This window comes from Megascapheus bottae, chromosome 21 (assembly GCF_031878675.1).
Source record: "Megascapheus bottae isolate mThoBot1 chromosome 21, mThoBot2.hap1, whole genome shotgun sequence".
NCBI classification, from domain to species: Eukaryota; Metazoa; Chordata; class Mammalia; order Rodentia; family Geomyidae; genus Megascapheus; species Megascapheus bottae.
This window is the reverse complement of record NC_143529.1, coordinates 30,682,448-30,705,360: the sequence shown is the minus strand read 5'-3', so window position 1 is coordinate 30,705,360 and position 22,913 is coordinate 30,682,448. Positions and strand designations below refer to the sequence as shown.

Here is a 22,913-nt window from a genome sequence, read left to right as displayed (position 1 = left end):
CATCTTGATTCCCCCCTTCCCTATCTGATTTCAAATAACCAAAAACGTATATCCAATATATCAGATAACAAGGTGAAATACTGTAACAATATGAGATAACCAAGGGACAGCAAAAGAGATGAGAGATAACATAGTACATTAAGGACAACACTCACTCATTATATGGCTTTTGTTTCTACATCCTGGAGGTCCTTTCATTTAGCGTCATAGTATATGGCCTTTTGTATCTAGGTTTTGCTCTATTGTGAATCTTTGCTGGGAGAGCCCAAGGTTCCTACTGATTATGACAAATGAGGGAAACCATTGAGCTTGTTTACCAGGACTGCAGCCCCACCCAGTGGGAGGAACTTCCGCTAGTGCCGGGGGCGGATATCCGCTAAGCTGCCCATGGGAAATCCTTTGCCCTTTTGCATGATGACGCTGCCAGCACCACTTCTCAGGCTCCAGTTGGTTTGGCAGGGTCAAGATGGTACTGCTCTCAGCTGGTCGGGGAGGGGATTCCTTCCCAATACCTTTCCGGGAGCAAGAGTGGAAAAGTCCATGGAGGTACTCACAGATTGCTGGATTCTCCGGTTCCTTGAAGCTGGCAGGTCGGTTCAAGGCCTGGTAACTTCTCTGGCCTCGCGCATGCTCTGTGTGGCTCTGTCTGGAGCCGACAGGTCTGTGCTGCCAAGAAGTGCTGTCTGCTCAGGTTCAGGAGAGAGGCTTTGTCTCCACAGCCACTCCAAGGGGCTGGCGCTGCTTCACACTGTCTTCTTGCACCGGTTTTCTGCCTTTCTCCTCTCTGAGATCTCTGTGGTGCCAAAGCTTACTTAGGATGGATCTTTGGGTATGAACTTTCCCCTATGATGCTAGAACTGGTGTCTTGGTGAGAGCTCAGAATGACTCACACTGAACCGCCGCCATCTTCCGCTGATCTCTGCAAGAATATTTTTATAGGCATAAAGTCTTTATGGTTTACAGTGCTCACATATTTCTCAAAGGTCAATATCTCCTTTTTAAAATTAGATTTTGTGTTCTTTTCAGACCACCCTCTCTAGCTCTATCCCAAAAAAGAACAAGATGTCCCCAGATCAAAGGTGAATCACAAAATGAAAAATAGGCAATATGATTCGAAGGAAACACATAGAAGTATAACTAGGAACAAACATGTCACTAATAGTTTTATCCTTCTTGTCATGTGTCTTTTACAATTAGAACCATTTGTAAAAACTAAGAGCCTATGTAATCTTGAATATGCAAGAATGTTTTGGGGGCTTCTCACTGAAAGGGTACTAATTATCGTGGCAAATTCTATTAGGCATAGTTCTATCACCCTGTGGAATAATGTTATTTTTCAAAACTTTACACATTAGTCTTCTTATGTTCTAGCCAAGGGATCAAAGTAGTTGTTTCATATAGACATATATATGTATTTCATGGAATGTGATATGTTTAGAAGTGAATACATATATTAACACATATCTGGATGAAAATCACCTATGAATTCAACTATTGTAGAGTGACTTAGTGTTTCCCTTTCCCTTCTGTCTTGTTACTGATGTCTTGATATCCTATGATGCTCAGTAGTCAGTGTCTGAATGATGACTTTCTTCTAACCCTGTGAAGGTGTCAACATAACTTTGATTTTCTGTACAGTGTGTGTGTGTGTGTGTGTGTGTGTGTGTGTGTGTGTGTGCATGCTAGGACTTGAACTCAGGGCCTGGGTGTTGTCCCTGAAGTTCTTTTGCTCAAAGGATAACACTCTATACCACTTGAGCCACAGCTCCATTGTCAGCCTTTTAAATATATTTTATTGGACATAAGAGTCTCATGGACTTTTCTTCCTGGACAGGCCTTGAATGAATCACAATTCAGGTATCTAAGACTCCCAAGAAGTTAGGATTATGGCCTGAGCCCAGCTAGTAGTCTTCCTTTAAAATGAACTAGGGAAATGTATTGTAATGTTATGTTTTGATTATTGATGAGAGAGGAGGGTGTTCTAGAAAATCGGTGTTTGTTTCATCTCTGTATTGTCTACTAACCTTTGTATGCTTCAATTGACTTCTACAAGGCCAAAGTTGCAGATAGACCAGTGGTTCCAGAGCTACAGTGATCTATAAAATCCCCATTTTTGAGTCAACATTCTTACAGATGTGTGTTTATGGTCACAAGGTTGAAGTTCAGGGAACAATCATCAGAGATAATTCCAAATAAATGCTTGCTGGTGAAAGACTTGTTTATGATCTACCTACACAGGCCTGGGATAAGGCAAACTTGTAGCTCCATAAATGAAAAACAGTTTGTTATTGTAGGCACCAATTTGTGTGAGAGGGAACAATTGCTGGTTCTGGAAGTAGTTTGCCATTCTGAAAATCAAGTTTGGTAAACAGGGTTATGTAAAGTCTTAAAATGTTACATCCACATCATCCATTGACATATTTGGAAGTATTTCTGTTTCTGTAAAGCGTACAGGGTGCTAGTTTTACCTTAGTGATAACTGTCTTCTGAATGATGATTGCTTGGGATTTAAAAATGTTCTGTGTACTAAGGCCAAGATTCCATACATTCAAGCCAAATGAAGCAGATTCTTAGTTATATTTTATCATGTGTGGCAGTGATGGATTCCACCCAGACATAATGTGTATTTTCCTTGTGTTGTGATGTTCTGTAACCTTAACACAGCAGCAGATCACAGAATTTATGTCCCCTGGTAGAATCTGAAACAAATTAGAAGCATGTTATTTTCCTGAATACCACTTATGGAAATACTTTGTCTTAGAAAATGGAGCTAGAATTCACTATGGCTACAAAACATAAAAGACAGAAGAAAAAAGAGAGAAGAAATAGGAAGCATGTCTTGATGAGGGATAATGCTTGGCAGAAGTAGTTTTCATTCAGCCTTGATACAAATCACGAAGGGAATACATTCCTTCATACCTAATTGATAAAGATTTCTCAAGGCACCCGATGAATCATTGACTCCCATAAATGAAAGTAAGAGCTTATGGCATTGCTTTGTAATAAAATCTGTAGACCAACCCAAGTCATCATAGACTAACTTCAGTTCCCAGGGCAATGGAACTCATAATTTACGAATAGGTTTTTTTTTAGAATTTATTAATGTTGATTTTTACATCATATTTTAAACGACAAGTTTAACAAACAAGTGTTCAAGGAGGGAAACTCTATTTACAATCATTGGGACTTAGTATTTAGAACTTAATCAAAATTAGGCTAAGGGTTTGTATGTCATAGAAACATATTTAAGAAATAAAACATTATGTCTATAGAGTCATAGGTTTTTATGTCTGTATAGTTATGTTTATATTTCCATTACCATGTCCATAGCTTTGGGTATGCAGTTATTCAGTCCTCACTCTTGTACTCTGAATAAAGAGTTTTTGATAAATGTGGTTTGCCTTTCTAATAAATATCTATTATGGTACATGGCAATTTTTATTGCATTGCTAATACTCTCACCATATAGGTGCATGTGGGGGATATGTTTAAAGATCAATGCTTTTAGCAGCATAAAGAAATATGATCACAACTCATACCTGGATTTTAATTTTTTGGGATGCTTTTTAAAACATGTCAAGTGTTATTTTGAAGCTCTGCCTTTTTTTTGTGCCTTGTGGGACTTGAGCTCTGGGTTTTTAGTGCTGTCCCTGAGCTCTTCAGCTCAATGCTAGTGCTCTACCACTTGAGCCACAGTGCCCTTTCTGGTTTTCTGATGGTTAATTGGAGATAAAAGCCTCACGGACTTTCATGTCTAATCTGACTTTGAACTCAGAACTCAGCCTCCTGAGTAGCTAGGTTATAGGCATGACCCACCAGTGCCTGGCTTGAAGCTCTGCCTTTTGATGAGTTTTAAAAATTTTTAATACTTGACTGATACTTCAGAAGGATTTAGAAGACATTGGCCTGACTTTCCTTCCTTTCTTCCTTCCTTCCTTCCTTCCTTCCTTCCTTCCTTCCTTCCTTCCTGCCTGCCTGCCTGCCTGCCTGCCTGCCTGCCTGCCTTTCTTCCCTGTTTTCTTTCTCTCTTTCTTTCTTTGTTTCTTCAAGCAAATTATGAAAAGCATTTTGTGTATAATGTTCTACCTAGCCTTGATTCTGTTTCTTGTTATTTGTGAGAGAGTACCAGACAGTGGGTAATTTGTAGAAGAAAGAAGCATATGTAACTCACAGTTCTGGAAGCTGAAGTTATAAACAAAAGGAACTGTATCTGAGAGATTCTTTCATTCCTTAGTGGAAAAGTAGGGAAAATGTGAGAATGTGCAAAAGAGAGAGAGTCAAGGGGAGACGGACTTTTGCTTGTCAGGCGCTCCACTACTTGAGTCACACTCGCAAATTTTTTTTACTTTGCTTCTTTTCTGAAGGTAGGGTCTAGATTTTTGTAATTGAGCAGTTCTACTTTGTTCCTACCAGGATAATCCAATTTTCTCACTGAGAAAACTGAGGTTTATTTTTGCCCTCCATAGCCTGAAAATGTGAACTCTCTACCTTTGCCTCTCAAGGAGCTATGATTACTGGTTTGAGCCATTGTGTCTTGTCTTACTTTCTGTATTCTTGATACTCCAGCATGTTTGGCTTTCCTAACTGAGACTTCCCCATCCAGATAGGTGAATCTGAGAGCTAACAAAGGGTTCATGTGGAAACTTGCCTTTTATGTGCACACTGACCCATCCTGATATAGTACCTCCAACAATCTAGCTAGCTAGCCATATCTTTATATGTATATAAAGATATGCATATATAAATATTATAAGTAAATAGGTATATATTTATTTATATGTTATAAATATATAGATGTACATTTAATTACTCTATCTTATTTATTAAAGTATCACTCATGAAACCAATATTATTTAGCCCTTAGCCTTGGTCATGGCAGTAAGTCTCTATTCCACAAATCTCAAACTTACCAGTTGTAGGCTATTTTCCCTGCCTTGTCTTGTCTTTCCTGTGAAAAGTACAATAAAGACTTTTATCAAGGCTTTCCCTTGTCTATTTTCTCTCTCGATCCAAATATCTGCCTCTCTTGCACATGTATCCCTGCTTATTGTGGTCTGTCCCCTTGTCTTAGAAAAATGTATATAATAAAAATTTTCAGTGGCATTAGCCCCTATGTGGGCTAATCAATCTATTCCTTAAATTCAAAATTTGGGTACATTTTGTGACATGGTTGTAATGAAAGGGAAGATTATTTTCATGTAATGAAAGGGAAGAGTACATGAATACTTTTGGGCTTTATTTTCTTCTACCTGGATGATTTTTATAGGAGTGTCTTAGCTTGGAAATTGACTGAACCAAGAAATTCAGAGAGAGTCACTACCATGTGAAGCTAGAACTGCTACATAGCCATTTATTAAACTGCTCCAGTAGCCCTTGCCAAGCTCATTGATTAAAGAAGGAGAGAATTCATATAAGATCTATTCTAATAATACCTCACCCTTTTCAAAGTCCCAGTCATTGGTTCATTGCTGAGACAGTCTCCATTCATGGCTCAGTTTTAAACACGTGCTTTCAATGTACAGTGGAAGTTGGAAGTAGAGGCAAAATACAATTTTTTTTACTAATCTAACCACTTTAACTTCTCTATTTATACTATCTCACTATTGAAATCACCATTTATATTAATATGGACATTGTAGAAGTAGTCATCTCTAAAATGAAAATAAATGTATGCATAGAAATGTATTGTGAGTCTCAAGTTCCCCCACATCTCATGAGCTGGAGCATTTCCTGCCATTGCTCTAGACTCTCTTGTTATGCATGCATATATATTTAATGAGCATCCTTGGGAAATAGGGATTTCATCTTTTTCAAGAGCAGAGGATCACATATTCAGTCAGATGATATCTCTCTGAGGAAAAACCAGGCAAGCTTCATGCACATTATGAAAGATTCGGATTCTGTAAGCTCCCTCATGTAAACAATAACAATCCTTCTTCTTCCATTGTGTGTGGGAGTGCCACCTGATGCATTCTTAATGCCACTCTGAGGGTTTTGTGGGAAAATACTGATAGGTAGAGCACTTTTGCCCAAACAAAACTGTATCCTTTGTCTTTGAGCCAACAGCCTCATGTTTCCTGCCAAACTCCAAGAGGACATCACTGCAGGAAGTAGGCAGATTTTCAACTTGCAGATTTTCAACTTGTCTAAATGTCCACAATTCTCAATGAAACTTCTTTGAAGTTTCTGGACACCTGTCAGAGCATGATATGAGAGAGAAAGAAGGGTGCAAGATTGAGTGGAAGAACCTTGCATAGGTTAAGGTTGAGAGATGAATTTGATTGATTCTTACATTGCTTTAAAGTATGAAATGAGAAGACTGAGTGCTTTATGATTTACCTGGTATTAATTTTCAAGCTTTGTGCTGTATCGCTTAGAATGGCCCAAAGAAAGATGCTTGTACTTCCATCTATTCAACCATTCACAGGAGAGCAGCTTGTACAAGCACTGCCTTGACTTAAACAGCTGGCAACACCAGCCAAGTATTTTCCTCGTAAGGAAAGACACATTTTCATGGCTTCCACAGCAAAACATGTCCTGTTATATCTCAAATTCTTCCTGTTATGAACTTAGCCATGTCATATTGAATAAGTTTGATCAACCCATTCAGGGAGCGTTGATTCATTGGATTCAAGAGAGTGGGTTGGACAGAAAACTCAGTCATAAGGATGCAGAAAACTTCCAGAAAACAAATGGATGCTATGGCTATGTAGCTGTGGAATCAAAATTGGGAGTGTTTAAATCATGTGATCTGCTGAGTGTGTATTTGGCCTTCATTATGTGCAGTGCTATCTCTTCTAAAGCAAATAGTTCCCCCTGCAAAGCAAAGTGAAGTTAGTATGTGTAGTTTAAGTGAGAGAGGTGAAAATGTGACATTTGTTGAAGGGAGAGAGGTCTTCAGCAGAACATAGGCACAATTAGGGGAAAATAAACCAAGCATCCAATGGGCATACAATAAGATTTAGTTAGCAGTGAGCCATGTGAACATGTGTAAGAGTAAATGTTCTGGCAGGAATCTAGCCTTCTCTGGGTGGTTTCAATTTATGGATTTGTAGACCTACTGTGCAGGTGATGTGGGTTAATTAGATGATGTAGGTTAATTAGAGTAGTTTCAGCGTACTGAACACGACACATCCTGAGCATTTGCAATGTTTCCTTTGTGGTAGTCTCCTTGGAATCACACACTTGCAGTTACCAGGGGAATGCTATTTTAGATCAGGAAACCATACTTCATAGCAAGACTTTTAGATAAGGGGTACTGACTTTCTCTCAGCTACATCATCATTTGGGTTGGAAGTGTATAGGATATTTTTTCCCTAGAATATTTGAGTGTAGATCTGTGAAATCTTTTTTCAAGCACACAAGATTGCATCACAGTTTGGGGGCCCTATAGAAGTTATTTTGTTCATTGCCTCCATTTGACAGCTCAAGGGGTCAATGGACTGATCTGAGAAAGAAAAGTCTCAAGCACACCTTTTACTGAGAAATTTCCTTCCCTCAAAACTTTCACTAGTTCTTTGTATTTATAATCCCATTTTTCGAGGCTGTTAAGGTACTGAGTGGGATTAGGATTTTGACTCTGAGTTCCAGATTGCTGACGACACTCACCTCTTAATAAAGGTGGGTAAAATATATTTCTCAACACACACTTAAGCCAATCAACAGACTACACTTGTGAAGCGTACCCAGACACGAAGGAGAGGTTGTATCTGATTCCTAGCAATGAGAAATCAATTTCACGTCAAAAGTGAAGATATAGCCAAATTTTCAGTTTTATCTCTTTCAAATTATTCCATAGAGGATGGGATCTCTTCTGTATAAACCTAAGCTGGCCTCTACTTTTCACTGTGCACTGCAATTCAGACTCAAGCTTTTATAATTCAGAACTCAGGCATACATAGGCAGATCCTCAGGAGTATTTCCAAAAAATGGCTATATTCTCTCTGTCTCTCTCTTCTCTCTTTTGTCTGTTTCTGTAATTGTCAGTCTAATTTATTTCCTTCGGGAAAGAGCTTATCTCACTATCAACTCATTAGTTTCTTAATATGGGGTAAGCTGATTATAGGCAATCTGAACATTGGGTGTTCATACTGCAGGGCAATCAAGCTAATAATACCTTGGGAGAACATTTCTCCTGACTCTATCATTTCAGTTGATCCCGATAGATTTTATGTATATGGCAGGATATGTCCTCCTGTCCTTCTCTTGAGATATATGTACACGGTGGTCATTCCAGGAAAAGGGGGGCAAGTGATAGCATAAAGACATGCATTTGGGGAGAAAAGAAATGGAATGATTTATTATTTGGTTCTCAGTCTGGCTGAGATATCCCCAATGGTTCCATCTGACAAGAAGAAATGAGAGACATTGTTACAAAGAGGGATAGGATGAGATGGAGAAAGTAACTAAATAGTGAGCAAAGGCATTCACCAAGTACACAGGGAGAAACAAAAGAATTCAAACCCCTCAGAACCCTTTTCTTTTCGTCCATCTCCAAGAAGCTAAAACATCTGGTGAACCACGTCAAAGATTCAATCAATCATCCTTATGTTTGGCTTTAATATGCCAGACATCTGGATCAACTGAGTTTCTCTTTTCTTTAATTAAATCAACTGGATGTTTTGGTTTCCGGCAAAATCAGCTTCAGTCTAAAGCATACACATCATCATTTTATTTGTACTCTTATTCAGTTTGGATGCCTTCTATTTTAGTTTCCAGTTCTATTCATGTAACCCTATATTTAAGAATTGGTTTGCCTATTCAATAATATTTAATATGGCTGCACTAATAAATAAATCAGAGAAGTAAAATCAACTTGACTTCCAGTTATTTCCAAGGCTTGGTGACATTACCTCCTGGTGACTAGAAACTGAAAGGGTTAGGAAGAATGTTAAATGATTATGCAGCTAGTGTTCAACAGAGATCAAAATATACTCTTTGATGTAAAGGCAGCTGGCACTGACAGTAATTTTAACTGTGTGTAACAAGAGCATACAATTTATCTAATTTATGCATTCCTAAGTTTTTCAGTCTGTAGGAATTTGGCCTGACTTTATGTTATTTTCAAAATATCATTTGCAATCTTATTTGGAATGACAGCAGGGCAAAATAATAACTGTGAGAGAGTTAAACAGAGATGAAGCCATGGACACACACTGGTTTCGTGAAATATTATATTTTCCAGGAGAGACATCAAACCTCAGAATAGACAAAACAATGTTTATCACTCTAAATATACGACAGAAAACAACTGAAGAATTTGGGACTGACATATCATACCTCACTCTTACAGGAAGTTTCCATGGAGCCTGTCTAGCAAACAAGTCCAAAATGAGGCCTGCTTTCTCACTTAGGGTGAGTCTGTTCTTTTTTCTTAAAGAAATAAAAGATTAGAAAAGAAAACACTAGCTTTTGTACAACAGTTGATGATTTTGATAAATTGTGATTTTTACACTGTAACTACTTAAGCCAAATAGGCTAAATATTTTAGTTATGATTTTGACACATGTCCAAGCATGAGATCTAAGAGATTTCATTAAATTAGGTGCCATTCTTATACAAAGCCTGCGAATACAGTCAGGCTGGTTGCTAAAATGAAAATTAGAGCCCACTTTGACTCTATTCTTCTAGATGGAAAATTCTTCATACTTTTTCTGGATCTGATTTTGCAGGTATATTTTCTGCGGTGAGCAGATTTGTGAAATCTCTCTCAATGCATAGAAAGTGCTCAGCACAGTCAAGCCCAGTTTACATCTATTATTTCCTACTTAATACTCAGAAAAGCTTATGCTTTAGAAACTACTATTGACTTCATTGTTCAGAAGCTAACACGATCATGGCAAATTGTTCAAAGATAAATCATTTAATGTTTTGGATTAAGAGTATTTGAAATGTATACATACACATATGTATATAAATACAATTTTTTGTGGATGTTTGGGGGAAATTGAATAATTTTCAAAGAGACAAATACTGAGTAACATTTATCTAAATTAATGGCTTAATTTTCAGTATATAAAACAATATACACATAGATACATAAATATTTGAATAAATATACCCACATTTAAAACCTCAGTGTCATATGGAACACATTGTTTTGCAGCTTTTTTTGGAAATAAACTTAATTGCTAACTTTTTTTTAATAGTAGTGATCTACTAAATCTACTAATCTACTAATATTTTGTGGGCAATGTGACTTTGCCTGTAGTATGTAACTCTGAGAAAGATTAAATGAATGAGATTGCATTCTGATAAAACTTTATTTACAACATATTCAGTAGATCAGATTCAGTATATGATCTATAGATTGCTTCTCCTCACTATATGTCATCATTTAAGAAAATGACACCGATATTTTATCTCATGGCATTGTTATTATCTACTGTCTTTATTTAGTTTGGATCTGTTTATCAAATGAGTATAAAGGAGATTCTCATGGGTATTAGTTGATACACTGTAATATTTCTTTTCTTTCAGAATAGTTGCTCAGAAGTAAAATTTATGATTAAAATAGAAAATAATTTTACAAAGTACTTGATGTATTGTTGGGTTCTGTCCATAAAACTGTAATTTACATTCATGTGAATGACACACAGAACATAAAATTTTAAACATATTTCCCAATCCTGTAGGCAAAACAATACCAAAATACTTTTTAAAAATTTTCCTTTGTATGCTTATTGAGAATTTAAAAAATGCTACATGGTCAAATATTTAACTGCAAATAATTTTCTTCTAGGTCACTAATTTCATATGTGTTAGAAATATGCACATTTACTTTTAGAGGATCTAGTAACGCAAATCCATTTTTTTTCTTCTTTCTTTTTTTTTTTTCTTGCTAGTCCTGGGCTTAAGCTCAGGGTCTGGGCACTGTCCCTGAGTTTTTCTCAAGGCTACAACTCTACCACTTGAGCCTCAGCACCAGTTCAGGCTTTTCCTAAGTATGTGGTATCAAGGAATCAAACCTGGGTCTTCATGCATACTAGGCAAGCACTCTACCACTAGGCCAAACTCCCGGCCCCTGCAAACCCATTCTTAGATGAATAGAACAAATGTTAGATTAGTACAGAAGTGTTATTAAAATTGTCCTACAAATTCCTGTTCATTTACTCTAATGATAAAATAAACTAGGTTCTCATTTTCTTTTTTTCCTAGGTGTCTTTCTCATAATAAGAATGTTGTGCTTGCTCTGCCTTGCTTGTCTGCCTTGCTCTGTCCTCTCCTATAAAGAAGAACATTGTATCTGATACTAGGGGTTTGAGACCTGACACCTTCTAATTTGGGATTCTTAGAGTGAAATCATAAGATCTTCTAAAACTTTCAGGCACTTTATAGTGTGAATTGCATCCCCTAAAGGGATATATTCACATCTAGATATCTCTTACCTGTGTGTGTGACTTATTTGTAGATAAGGTCTTTTGCAGATATAGTCAAGTGAAGCTGAGGTTGTCCCTGTGGGCTCTCTCCTCCAGTCTGACTGTCATCCACAACTTGGGAACCCCATCAGGAGAAGGAAGAGGCAGAGATGCACGGTACAGAATAATGCACAGTTTGTGGAAGAATTGGTGCTAATAGAAGCTGAGACAAAAAAAGATCTTCTCTGGGAGGTTTTAGAGAGAAGATGCCCTTGCTTAGTGAGTGTGGATTTTTGCAGTTATGAGCTAAGGCTGACATTGACCACTGTTGGATATTTTGGAACGCATGGTTCATTGGTTCTGCTCACTATCCTGCCTCCAGGGAGAATAAACTTTTAGCCCCTGAGGGCTATGGCCACAGAATTGTTTCTTTCAGGAGGGGAGGAGGGCAAAGCTTGTGTAGTCTACATGTTTCCCTTCCATCTAGCAAGGCCACCATTAAGACTACTTTGACCTCCTATGTGCTGTCCTTTGGTAGTGGGCATGGAGGGTGGCCTAGAACCACAGGAGACAAGAGGAGCCCTGTGCTTTTCCTGAAGTGGCATCGAGTGAAGCAGCTACGCTTTTAGAAAGCATGGGTACGGAGCCCCTGATAGCTTTACTGGGCAATGAAGATGTACATGGGCTACATCTAATGCGGTTTTCCTACCTCAGGTTTGTCAAGGTATAATTGACAAAAATGTGTACAATTTCACGACTTGCCATGTGTGTAACAGTGAGTCAGTTACCCAAATCAAGCTAACTCATTATTTGCACAGTTACCTGAAATTTTTTGAGAAGCCTTTAGACCTACTCTCAGAAAATTTCATGCCCACAATGCAGTATTACGAAATGCCTTAACCAGATGTACTTTGCTGTACATTTGATTCTCAGCATTATATTCATCTCAGACCTGAAAGTTTTTTCCCTTTGATCAACATCTCCCATTCACTCTGCCAGCCACACCTTTAGATTCAGGCAACACTATGCTATTTTTTGCTTCAGTGAGTTTGGTTTTTTTAATTCCAAGAGAGATCACGTGGTTATAATCTTTCAGTGTCTGGCTTGTTTCATCTACCATAATGCTTTCTAGGCTCATATCTGTTGAAAATGGTAGAATTTTCTTTTTTTAGGGCTGAATACTATTTTATTTTGTGTAGATGTGTATGTATTTATGTAGAAAAACTATACCTTCTTCATGTATTTATACACTGGTAAGACTTTCTTTGTTTCCATATATTGGCTATGGTAAAGAATACCACAATGAATAGGGGAATGAACATATCTTTTTGATATATTTCATATATATATATATTTAAATAAAGCAAGTCTATTTTTTCCTTTCATATGTTTTTGGTTTTTTGCTAGTCCTGGGACTTGAACTCAGGGCCCTGGGCTCTGTCCTTGAGCCTCTCTGTGCTCAAGGATAGCTCTCTACCATTTCAGCCACAGAGCCATTTCCAGTTTATTTTGAGTAGTTTCTAGGAATAAGAGTCTCATGGACTTTCCTGTCGGGGGTGGCTTTGAACCATGACCCTCAAATCTCAGCCGCCTGAATAGCTACAATTACACGTATGAACTACCTGCATCAAGCATGCATTTTTATTGTTATTGTAATGGCAATAATATACAGAGAGTTTATAGTGATATAAGTCAGATAGAAATTAGATTTCATTGTAAACAGTGTCACCCCCTTCCTTCCTCTCTCTCAGTTTCCCACTCCCATCCACACCCACAGAGTACACAGTTCATTGTCAACATATTACATGTGCTCGACATTAGAGAACACACGGAATAAGACCAAAGGAGGATAGCCTTAGGAGAGGAACACACAGGCACAATAATCTACATGTTTCTGATCATATAACTTTATACACGTGTGTGTGTGTCTGTGTGTGTGTCTGTGTGTGTCTGTGTGATGGGGCTGGAATTCTGGACCAGAACATTAATGTTTATGAAATACTTCTTCACTTCACTTCTTTTGGTTATATATCCAATAGTGAGATTGCTGGATCATTCTCCTTTTAGTTTATTTTGTGTGTGTGTGTGTGAACTCATGGCCTGGGCACTGTTCTTTGCTTTCTCAAGGCTAGTGCTCTACCATTTGAGCTACAACACCACTTCCAGCTTTATCTGTATATGTGGAACCTGGAATTAAATCCAGGACTTTGTGCATGCTAGGCAAGCACTGTACCACTAGGCTATGTTTCCGCCCCCCACTTATTTTTTAGGTTTTTGAAGGAATGCCACATGTTTTCTAGAACGGATTCACCAATTTGTATCCTAACAAGTAGCCTACATAGACTTCTGAGAATAAGAGCATTTAGGGAGATAGCACAGGTGAAAATGACCCCTATCTATTCCCTCTGGCTCCATTTTGAACTAGATTAGGGGATAAAGAAGAAGCCATGTAAGGGTTAATTTTACAGATTCATGTCTATATTAAGAGTAGAAATTCTTATTAGACACCAGATCAGAAATCTTTTTTGAATTGAGAAAAAGGCTCTGTGATATTATTAGAAACTCAAAGAGTTGGAAGGATATTAAAAAGGCTTGTGCCTGCAGCACTGAATTTAGAAAAGCTTACTCAGAAAATCCAGGAGGGATGTGATTGGTGTCTTAATGTCAAAACATGAGCAGTAGGAGAGGAAACAAAGTAAGTTAGAATGACTACCTAGGGGGAGGAGAGACCTCTGAGAGATTTTGTTCTTATTAGAAATGTTACTATCTTGGTAGACGAGTATAATGGTGATAAGCATAAACTGGGGAGACCCAGGGTCTCTCAGTGATGAGGTCAAAGGGCCAGAGTGCACAGAAGTATGGGAAAGGTCTTACTCAGCATGTATGGGAAGGGAAGAAAGCCACGTCCACCAGAGTACAAACCAGGTCATGACCACTGGTGGAGGGAGACAGAGATCAGTCCTAGAGTAGAAGGACCTGCAGACTTCAGTCAGAGGCCACAGCAAGAAATACAAGGAGTAGTTCTGGGCAGCAGGCACTGGTTTGGGAGCTGTCTGGATCAGACAAAGGCTGCTAAAATCCCGAAGGGATACATAGACCAATATGTGGTGTGGAGAACATCTCTTCCTTAGATCATATTCCTACTTCATGAAGTAAAAGCTATTTTAGAGAAGACCAGGGGTAGAAAAGAATATGGGAACTTAAATGTATAGCTTCAAGAAGTGTACAGATGGTTGTTATAAACAAAATTAGTTGATTGGACTTGGGTATGGTTATTTATTTTATTTTGTTGTTGGATTGATCTTAAAGCTTGAACTCAGGGCTTGCATGCTATCCTATAGCTTTTTGGCTCAAGGTTAACTCTATCAATTGATCCACAGCTCCACTTTAGGCATTTTGGGGATTAACTGGGGATAAGAGTCTGACAGACTTTCCTGCTCAGGCTGCCTTCAAACCATGATCCTTAAATCTCAGCCTCCTGAATAGCTAGGATTATAGGCACAACCCATTGAACATCAGGTACAGTTTTTTATCCTATTACTTGCCATATGCTGTGTCTGCAGGAGTCAGATTATATCAAATGGTAGTCATCCTTTACTGAGAAATGATTCTCCCCATTGAGAGAAATAAAATTCCCCTCCCTGTATTTGTGTATTTTATAAATAGGGTTGTTTTGTACCCAGAGCTTTTATTATACAAAATGATTGCACATGCAGTATGCTATTTAGTAGCTTTAAGGAGGCACTCTGTGCCTGCTGGTTTTCAGACTGATACTGATATTATAATTCCTATAGACTGTATTTCATTATTGACTCTTCTAGAATATTTCTTGCTTATTGAGATAATCCAGGAGGACAGGGTCTTATTGCTAGGCTACTGCCTTTTCCCTCAGTCCTCATTTTGAAAGTTTAGCTGCTATGAGTACATGGAAATTCATGGAAATGGAGGTTTCTGTGTTTCCAAAGCTGTCTTGGCATCTGGTTGTGTTGCTGAGTCCTGGCTCATGTATACCTTCTTTCATTAGGCTGGTAGTGCCTGGACATTGGTGTTTCAGCAGGGGGAAAAAAACAGATGCCTTTTTCCCTCATGGAAGTTAAACAGCCTGAGAAGTAGGCAAGCAGCACCAGGGACACAAGAAGGATTTCCAGTTAAACAGGTGTTTTTCACACCATGCCTGTTTTAGAAGTTGAATGTGAGGGAAGAGTGCACTTGGCACAATATGAAAAGTGAAATGATATATTTGGATGGAACTCCATCGCATTCCTGGGAGACTGAGACTTTCTAAATGTCATTAGCAACCAGACACCCTGAAGGATCAGAGAATGATCCCTTCCAACTTCCCCTCTGCTTGGCTCAATACAAAACTTTCTTATATAAAAAGCTACTTTTAATTAGTTTTTTAAAATACTTTTCTCCTGTAATTGATTTGTATTGTTGTCTTTGAGTGCCAAAAAGAAAATATGTTTATACACATCAGGGAAGTGTTGGCCTTGTATATTTAATGTTTATCCAGGAAATGAACACAACATGTGGGACCCAAAGTTGCCTTTGTCTTCTTACTCAGTCTGTGCTGTTTTCTCATCTTTGGCCACCCAGTCTCATCAACTCAGGAGGCCCACCCAGGGAATACTAGTGTCAGCAAGAAAACATGCAGTTGCAGCTAGGTGTAAACATGAATTTTTTTTTGTTTGTTGTATGTGCTAAACAGCAGCTAATGAGATGGCAGGCTTTTGATTGGAATATGCAATGGTATTAAAACCGATGTGCTTGTGTAAGATTATGCTACTGGAAATACTGTGCTTTCAGTTCATAAGTGAAAAAATAAATCGATACAAAGATCTTTGATAGGATGAAATTCGGTAACTGTCATGGTCTATTGAGGCTGCTGCTGTAATGGAACACAATGCCATGAGCTGCATAGCTTGTGGGCAATAGGTATTTATTTCCAAAGTCTTGAATTGCTGAGAAGCTGCAGATTGGGTTAAACTGGTAGATTTAGTATCTGGTGAGGGCTCCATTCCTAGTTCTTAGATGAAGCCCTACCCCTACCACCTCTCTCTCCTGTCCTTCTGTTTTGGTCCTGGGGCTTGAACTCAGGACCTGGGTGCTGTGTCTGAGCTTCTGTGTTTAAAATTAGGGCTCTGCTACTTGGACTACAGCTCCATTTCCAGCTTATTTTGTAGTCATTAATAGGAGATAAGAGTCTCACTGAAGCTGGGTGTGGTGGCTCATGCCTGTAATCTAGCTATTCAGGAGGCTAAGATCTGGGGATCATGGTTCAAAGCCAGCCTGGGCGCAAAAAGACCTGAGACTCTTATCTCCAATTAATCTCTAGAAAATGGGAAGTGGGGCTTGGCTCAAGGGTAGGACGGTAAGCCTTGAGTTGAAGAGCTCTGGGACAATGGCCAGGCCCATTGAAGAGCTCACGGACAGTGCCTAGGCTAAGTTCAAGCCCCATGATACACACACACCAAAAAAAAAAAAAAAAAAAAGGAAAAAGAAAAAAAAAGAGTCTCACTGACTTTCCTTCCCAGGCTGGTTCTAAACCACAACATTCAAATCTCAGCCTCCTGTGTAGCTAGGGTGACAAATGTGAGGCACTAGTGCACAGCTAGATAACTGTTTTGTGTGTGTGTGTATGTGTGTGTGTGTGTGTGTGTGTGTGTGTGTCCTATCCTGGTGGACTTCTGTTTTAAACAGGGTGCTAATTCTATTTTTAGGACCAAATCACCTCCCCCAAAGCCCTGCCCACACATGCTATCTCAATGAGGCTTAAGTCATAGCATGTAAATTTAGGAGGTACACAGACATTAGGTAACACAGTGTTTGTCAGAAGGAAGGAGGGAGCTTGGCTTTATACTTACTTAAAGGGTCTCCAGACATCTCTCCCAATCTGACCTGCAGTCTGGTTGTAAGTTGAGCCTGTTCTTTTCATCAGAACATTTGCTTGAGGGAAAGTATTGTGGAATACTCTCTACAGAGACAAATACTTCACAGCTGACTCATTATCACTAGATTCCAGTATGTCTCTCACTTTATAATTTTTGTAAAAAAACATACTGCCTATTAGTGTACTTTTTGATCATATCAATAGCACAGACACTAGTATCAAAAGTGATATTTATCCAGGTAGCTCTACTTTGTACTTTTCAGTTTACCTGCCCAAATTTGTCCTCTACTGTGTTTATTAGTAACAATTTGACTGGCTGATTAACCTAGCACATTCTATGTATCTGGCTTTGTGTTAAGCACTCAAAATACATTATTCCATTTAATTCAAAGCAAACAAACCAGCTAACATGCCTAATTTTCTACCACTGTAGAGTGGTTTGCCTCAGAGTCATCATTTCTGTAGACTTGATGGGCCAAAGATCTTAGAGAGAGAGAAGGTATTTTAGTGTAAGAAACATTCGGGCCGGGAGTTTGGCCTAGGGCCGGGAGTTTGGCCTAGTGGTTAAAGTGCTTGCCTAGCATGCCTGAAGACCCGGGTTCAATTCCTCGGTACCACATACATATAAAAAAGCCAGAAGTGGTGCTGAGGCTCAAGTAGTAGAGCTCTAGCCTTGAGAAAGTCCAAGGACAGTGCTCAGGCCCTGAGCTCAAGCCCAGGACTGGCAAAAAAAAAAAAAGTTAAAAAAAAAATAATAAAAAAAGAAACATTCCTCACTGTCTCTTTCTTCCTTCCTTCCTTCCTTCCTTCCTTCCTCCCTCCCTCCCTCCCTCCCTCTCTCCTTCCCTTTCCTTCCTTCCTTCCCTTTCCTTCCTTCCTTCCCTTTCCTTCCTTTCTTCCTTCCTTTCTTTCTTTCTTTCTTTCTTTCTTTCTTTCTTTCTTTCTTTCTTCCTTTCTTCCTTTCTTCCTTTCTTCCTTTCTTCCTTTCTTTCTTTCCTTCTTTCCTTCTTTCTTCTTTCTTCTTTTTTTGTAGGTCATGGGGCTTGAAGTCTGGCCTGGGTGCTATCACTCAGATCTTCAGCTCAAGGCTACCACTCTACCCCTTGAGCCACAGTGCCACTTCCCATTTTCTACTAGTTCATTGGAGATAAGAGTCTCATATGCTTTAGTGATCCAGCTTGCTTTGTACTGCGATTCTAACCTCTCCACCTCCTAAGTCGCTAGGATTACAGGCTTGAGCTACCGTGCCTGGCTCACTGTCTTTTTTTCCTTGGGATATTTAACCATTTCTCTCTAGAAAAAAGGGGGAGTTGAGATGAAACAATACAACTTTTGTGGACACATTGCATACAGAAAAGTATGCAAACCAAAAGTCCAGAGATGAATAAATCTTCACAAACTGACCATTCCCAGGTGACTACTACCTAGACCAGGAAACGACATTGCCCAGCAGCGTAGGAGGTGTCTAAAGCAGCAGTGGTTGACAGGTTGGGGAACATTTTGTTGAGCATTCCTGAATGTTAGTTGTACCTGAAAGAATAGCAAAAATATGACAGACACCAGATACACTTTTTGTCCCTTTTTAAACTCACAAGAAGCTCATTCATGTTATTCTACAAAGTAGATTTTTTTATTTCTATTGCATCTTGCAAACAGTCCACAATGTAATTGTTCATAATGATGGATAAACATTATTTCCAACAGTGTTGTTATGGACATCCATTTGATGAATTTGGTGTAGAATAGGGTTACAGGTTGTATATTTGTTCAATCGCAGTCTATTTTTTTCTTACAGCTCACAACTTTTCTTTTTTCTTATGTTAATGTTATTGTGAAGGTGATGTAATGAGGGATTATAGTTACATACATAAGATCATGAATACATATGTTGGTTGAAACTGCTATCACCCTCTCTTATTTTTTCCTCATTTCCTCAGTAGATACATTTTCTTTTTTTTTCAGATAGTTTTTATTGTAATTAATAGAAGGGTTACATTATATTCACTAGATAGAAGGTACATTACTTCACATACATTGATACCCTTTCTCATGTCTTGGTCCCCATTTCCCTCCCCCCTCACTTGTTTTCCCCCCTTCCCTATCCAATTTCAAATAACCAAATAAAAATATGTCTAATATATCAGATAACAAAGTGAGATTATGTAACAATATGAGATAACCAACAGACAGAAAAAGAGATGAGAGATAACATAGAACATTAAGGACAACAATTACTCATTATATGGCTTTTGTTTCTATATCCTAGAGGCCCTTTCATTTATCTTCATACTATATAGCCTTATGTATCTAGGTTTTGCTCTATTGCAAATCTCTGCTAGGAGAGCCCAAGGTTTCTACTGATTATGACGAATGAGGGAAACCATTGAGCCTATGTTCCTTTGAGTCTGGCTTATTTCACTTAATATGATTTTTTCTAAGTCTTTCCATTTCCTAACAAATGGGGTGATGTCATTCTTTCTGACAGCAGCATAGAATTCCATTGTGTACAAATACCACATCTTGTTGATCCACTCATCAACTGAGGGACATCTGGGTTGGTTCCATATCTTTGCTATGGTAAATAGTGCTGCAATGAACATTGTTGTGCTAGTGAATTTAGTTTGTCCTTGTTTCTGGATGGTTGGGTAAATGCCTAGTAGTGGAATTGCTGGGTCATGGGGGAGCTCTATGTTTAGTCTTTTGAGGAACTTCCATACTGCCTTCCATAGTGGTTGAACAAGTTTGCACTCCCACCAACAGTGTAGTAGTGATCCCTCCTGTCCATATCCCCTCCAGCATCTGTTGTTATTAGTTTTCTTGATCCTGGCCATTCTAACTGGAGTGAGGTGGAATCTTAGAGTTGTTTTGATTTGCATTTCTTTTATGACCAGAGATGTTGAGCATTTCTTCATGTGTCTATAGGCCATTTTTGTTTCTTTTTCAGAGAAGACTCTCTTTAAGTCTTTGGCCCATCTTTTAATCAGATGGTTGTTTCTTTGGAGATTAGTTTTGGAGTGATTCAATTTTTTCAGCTGTTGATATATTTTAGATATGAGGCCTTTGTCTGTTGTATGGTTGGTGAAGATCTTCTCCCATTCTGTAGGCTTCCTAATTAATTTACTAGCTATGTACTTTGCTATACAAAAGCTCTGCAGTTTAATGCAGTCCCACTTATCCAGCCTTTTTCTGATTTGTTGTGATTCTTGGTCTTTATTAAGAAAGATTCGACCTGTGCCAAGGAGGCCTAGTATATCTCCTATTCTTTCTTGTAAAGTTTTCAGTGTGTCAGCTTTTACCTCCAGGTCTTTGATCCATTTGGAGTTAATTCTAGTACAGGGTGACAAAGAAGGATCCAACTTTAGCTTTCTGCAGGTGCTTAACTAGTTCTGCCAGCACCAATTGTTGAAGAGGCTGTCTTTCTTCTATTCTATTTTTTTGGCTCCCTTGTCAAATATTAGGTGGCCATAGGTCTGTGGTTTAATATCTGGGTCCTCAGTTCTGTTCCATTCATCTTCAGGCCTGTTCTTGTGCCAATACCAAGCTGTTTTGATAATTATACCTCTGTAATAGAGTCTAAAGTTTGGTTTTGAAATTCCTCCTGCACTGTTCTTTCTGCTAAGAAGTGTTTTTGCTATACGGGGTCTTTTATTATTCCATATGAAATTTTGGATTGCCTCTTCTATTTCTTTAAAGAATGACATTGGGATATTGATGGGTATTGCGTTGAATTTGTAGATAGCCCTTGGCAAGATTGTCATTTTCACGATATTGAGTCTTCCAATCCAGGAGCATGGGAGGTTTTTCCATTTCCTCAGTTCTGCTTTAATTTTCTTTTTTCAGGGTTTTAAAGTTTTCATCAAAAGGGTCTTTTACATTCTTAGTTAAGGTAATTCCTATGTACTTTATTTTCTTTGAGGCTATTGCAAAAGGAGTTGCTTTCCTGATTGTAGCCTCATTCCTCTCACTGTTGGCATAGAGGAAAGGAGTTGATTTTTGAGGGTTAATTTTATACCCTGCTACCTTTCCAAAGTTTTGAATCAGCTCAAGGAGCTTGGGAGTTGAGTCAATAGGATTCTTTAAATACAGAATCATGTCATCTGCAAAGAGGGAAAGTCTTACTTCCTCTTTCCCTATTTGGATCCCCTTTATGCTTGCTTCTTGCATTATTTCACTGGCTAGGAATTCTAATACTATGTTAAAGAGTGGAGAGAGTGGGCATCCTTGTCTCGTTCCTGATTTTAGAGGGAATGGCTTTAGCTTTTCACCATTAAGTATAATAGTGCTGTGGGTTTGTCATACACAGCCTTTATTATACTGAGGAATGTTCCATGGATTTCTAGTTTCTCCAGAGCTTTTAACATAAAGGGGTGTTGGATCTTGTCAAATGCCTTTTCTGCATCTATTGAGACAATCATGTGATTTTTGTCCTTGCTCCTGTTGATGTGTTGAATTATGTTAATTGATTTGCGTATGTTGAACCAGCTTTGCCTCCCTGTGATGAATCCTGTTTGATCAAAGTGTATAATTTTTCTGATGAATTGTTGTAGACGGTTGACTAGTATTTTGTTGAGAAGTTTTGCATCAATATTCATCAAAGAAATGGGTCCATAGTTCTCTTTGTTTGATGAATCTCTGTCTGGTTTGGGGATGAGGGTTATACTGGCTTCATAGAATGTGTTTGGTAACGAGCCTTCATTTTCAATTTTGTTAAAGAGCTTGAGGAGTATTGGTGTGAGCTCTGCTTTGAAGACCTTATAGAATTCAGCTGTGAATCCATCTGACCCTGAGCGTTTCTTAGGTGGAAGGTCTCTTATTGCGATTTCTATTTCAGTGCTTGAAAAAGGCCTGTTTAGTTGGGTTAGTTCTTCTTGGTTCAGTGTGTGTATCTTAATATTAGCTAGGAATTCATCCATTTCTTCTAGATTCTCAAATTTGTTGGCGTAAAGGTTTGAGAAGTATTCCCTCATGATGCTCTGTATCTTGATAATTTCTGTCATGATATTACCATTTTTATCTGTGATTTTGTTTATTTCAGTATGCTCCCTTCTTTTTTTGGTAAGATTTGCTAAGGGCTTGTCGATTTTGTTAATTTTGCCAAAGAACCAACTTCTTTGTTGATTCTTTCTATAGTTTTTTTGAACTCCAATTCATTTAATTCTGCTTTGATTTTAATAATTTACTTGCTTCTACTGGGATTAGGGTTGGTTTGTTGGTCTTTTTCCAGGAGCTTAAGGTGACACATTAAATTGTTGGTTTGCGATTTTTCCGATTTGTAATTGTAGGCATTCAGAGCTATAAATTTTCCTCTGAATACTGCCTTTGCCATGTCCCAAAGGAGCTTGTATTTTGTGTGCTTCTTTTTGTTAAATTTCATAAATTGTTGGATTTCTGTTCGGATCTCTTCGATGACCCATTGGTGATTCAACAATGTGTTGTTCAATCTCTATGAGTTACAGGATTTTCATTGGTGGAGACGGGTGTTCAGTTCCAATTTGATGCCCTTGTGGTCTGCAAGAGTGCAGGGAATAATTTCAGTGTTTCTGAATCTGTCCGGGTTTATTTTGTGCCCTAAAATGTGGTCTATTTTGGAAACTGTTCCATGTGCTGCTGAACAAAACGTATATTGTGTTGTTGCTTGGTGGAATAATCTGCAGATATCTGTTAGA

At 38.4% G+C, this 22,913-nt stretch overlaps 1 protein-coding gene across 1 annotated transcript in view; it reads left to right on the top strand.

The window, feature by feature from the left end:
- The first annotated feature begins 430 nt into the window (after positions 1-430).
- Positions 431-22,913, top strand: part of LOC150048863 (uncharacterized) — a 103,605-nt gene continuing 81,122 nt past the window's right edge. The window contains exons 1-2 of the mRNA XM_090354403.1: positions 431-590; positions 9,293-9,354. Of these exons, the coding sequence (XP_090210529.1) occupies positions 467-590; positions 9,293-9,354 (186 nt within the window). The 5' untranslated portion in view covers positions 431-466. The remainder of the gene's footprint in view (positions 591-9,292; positions 9,355-22,913) is intronic.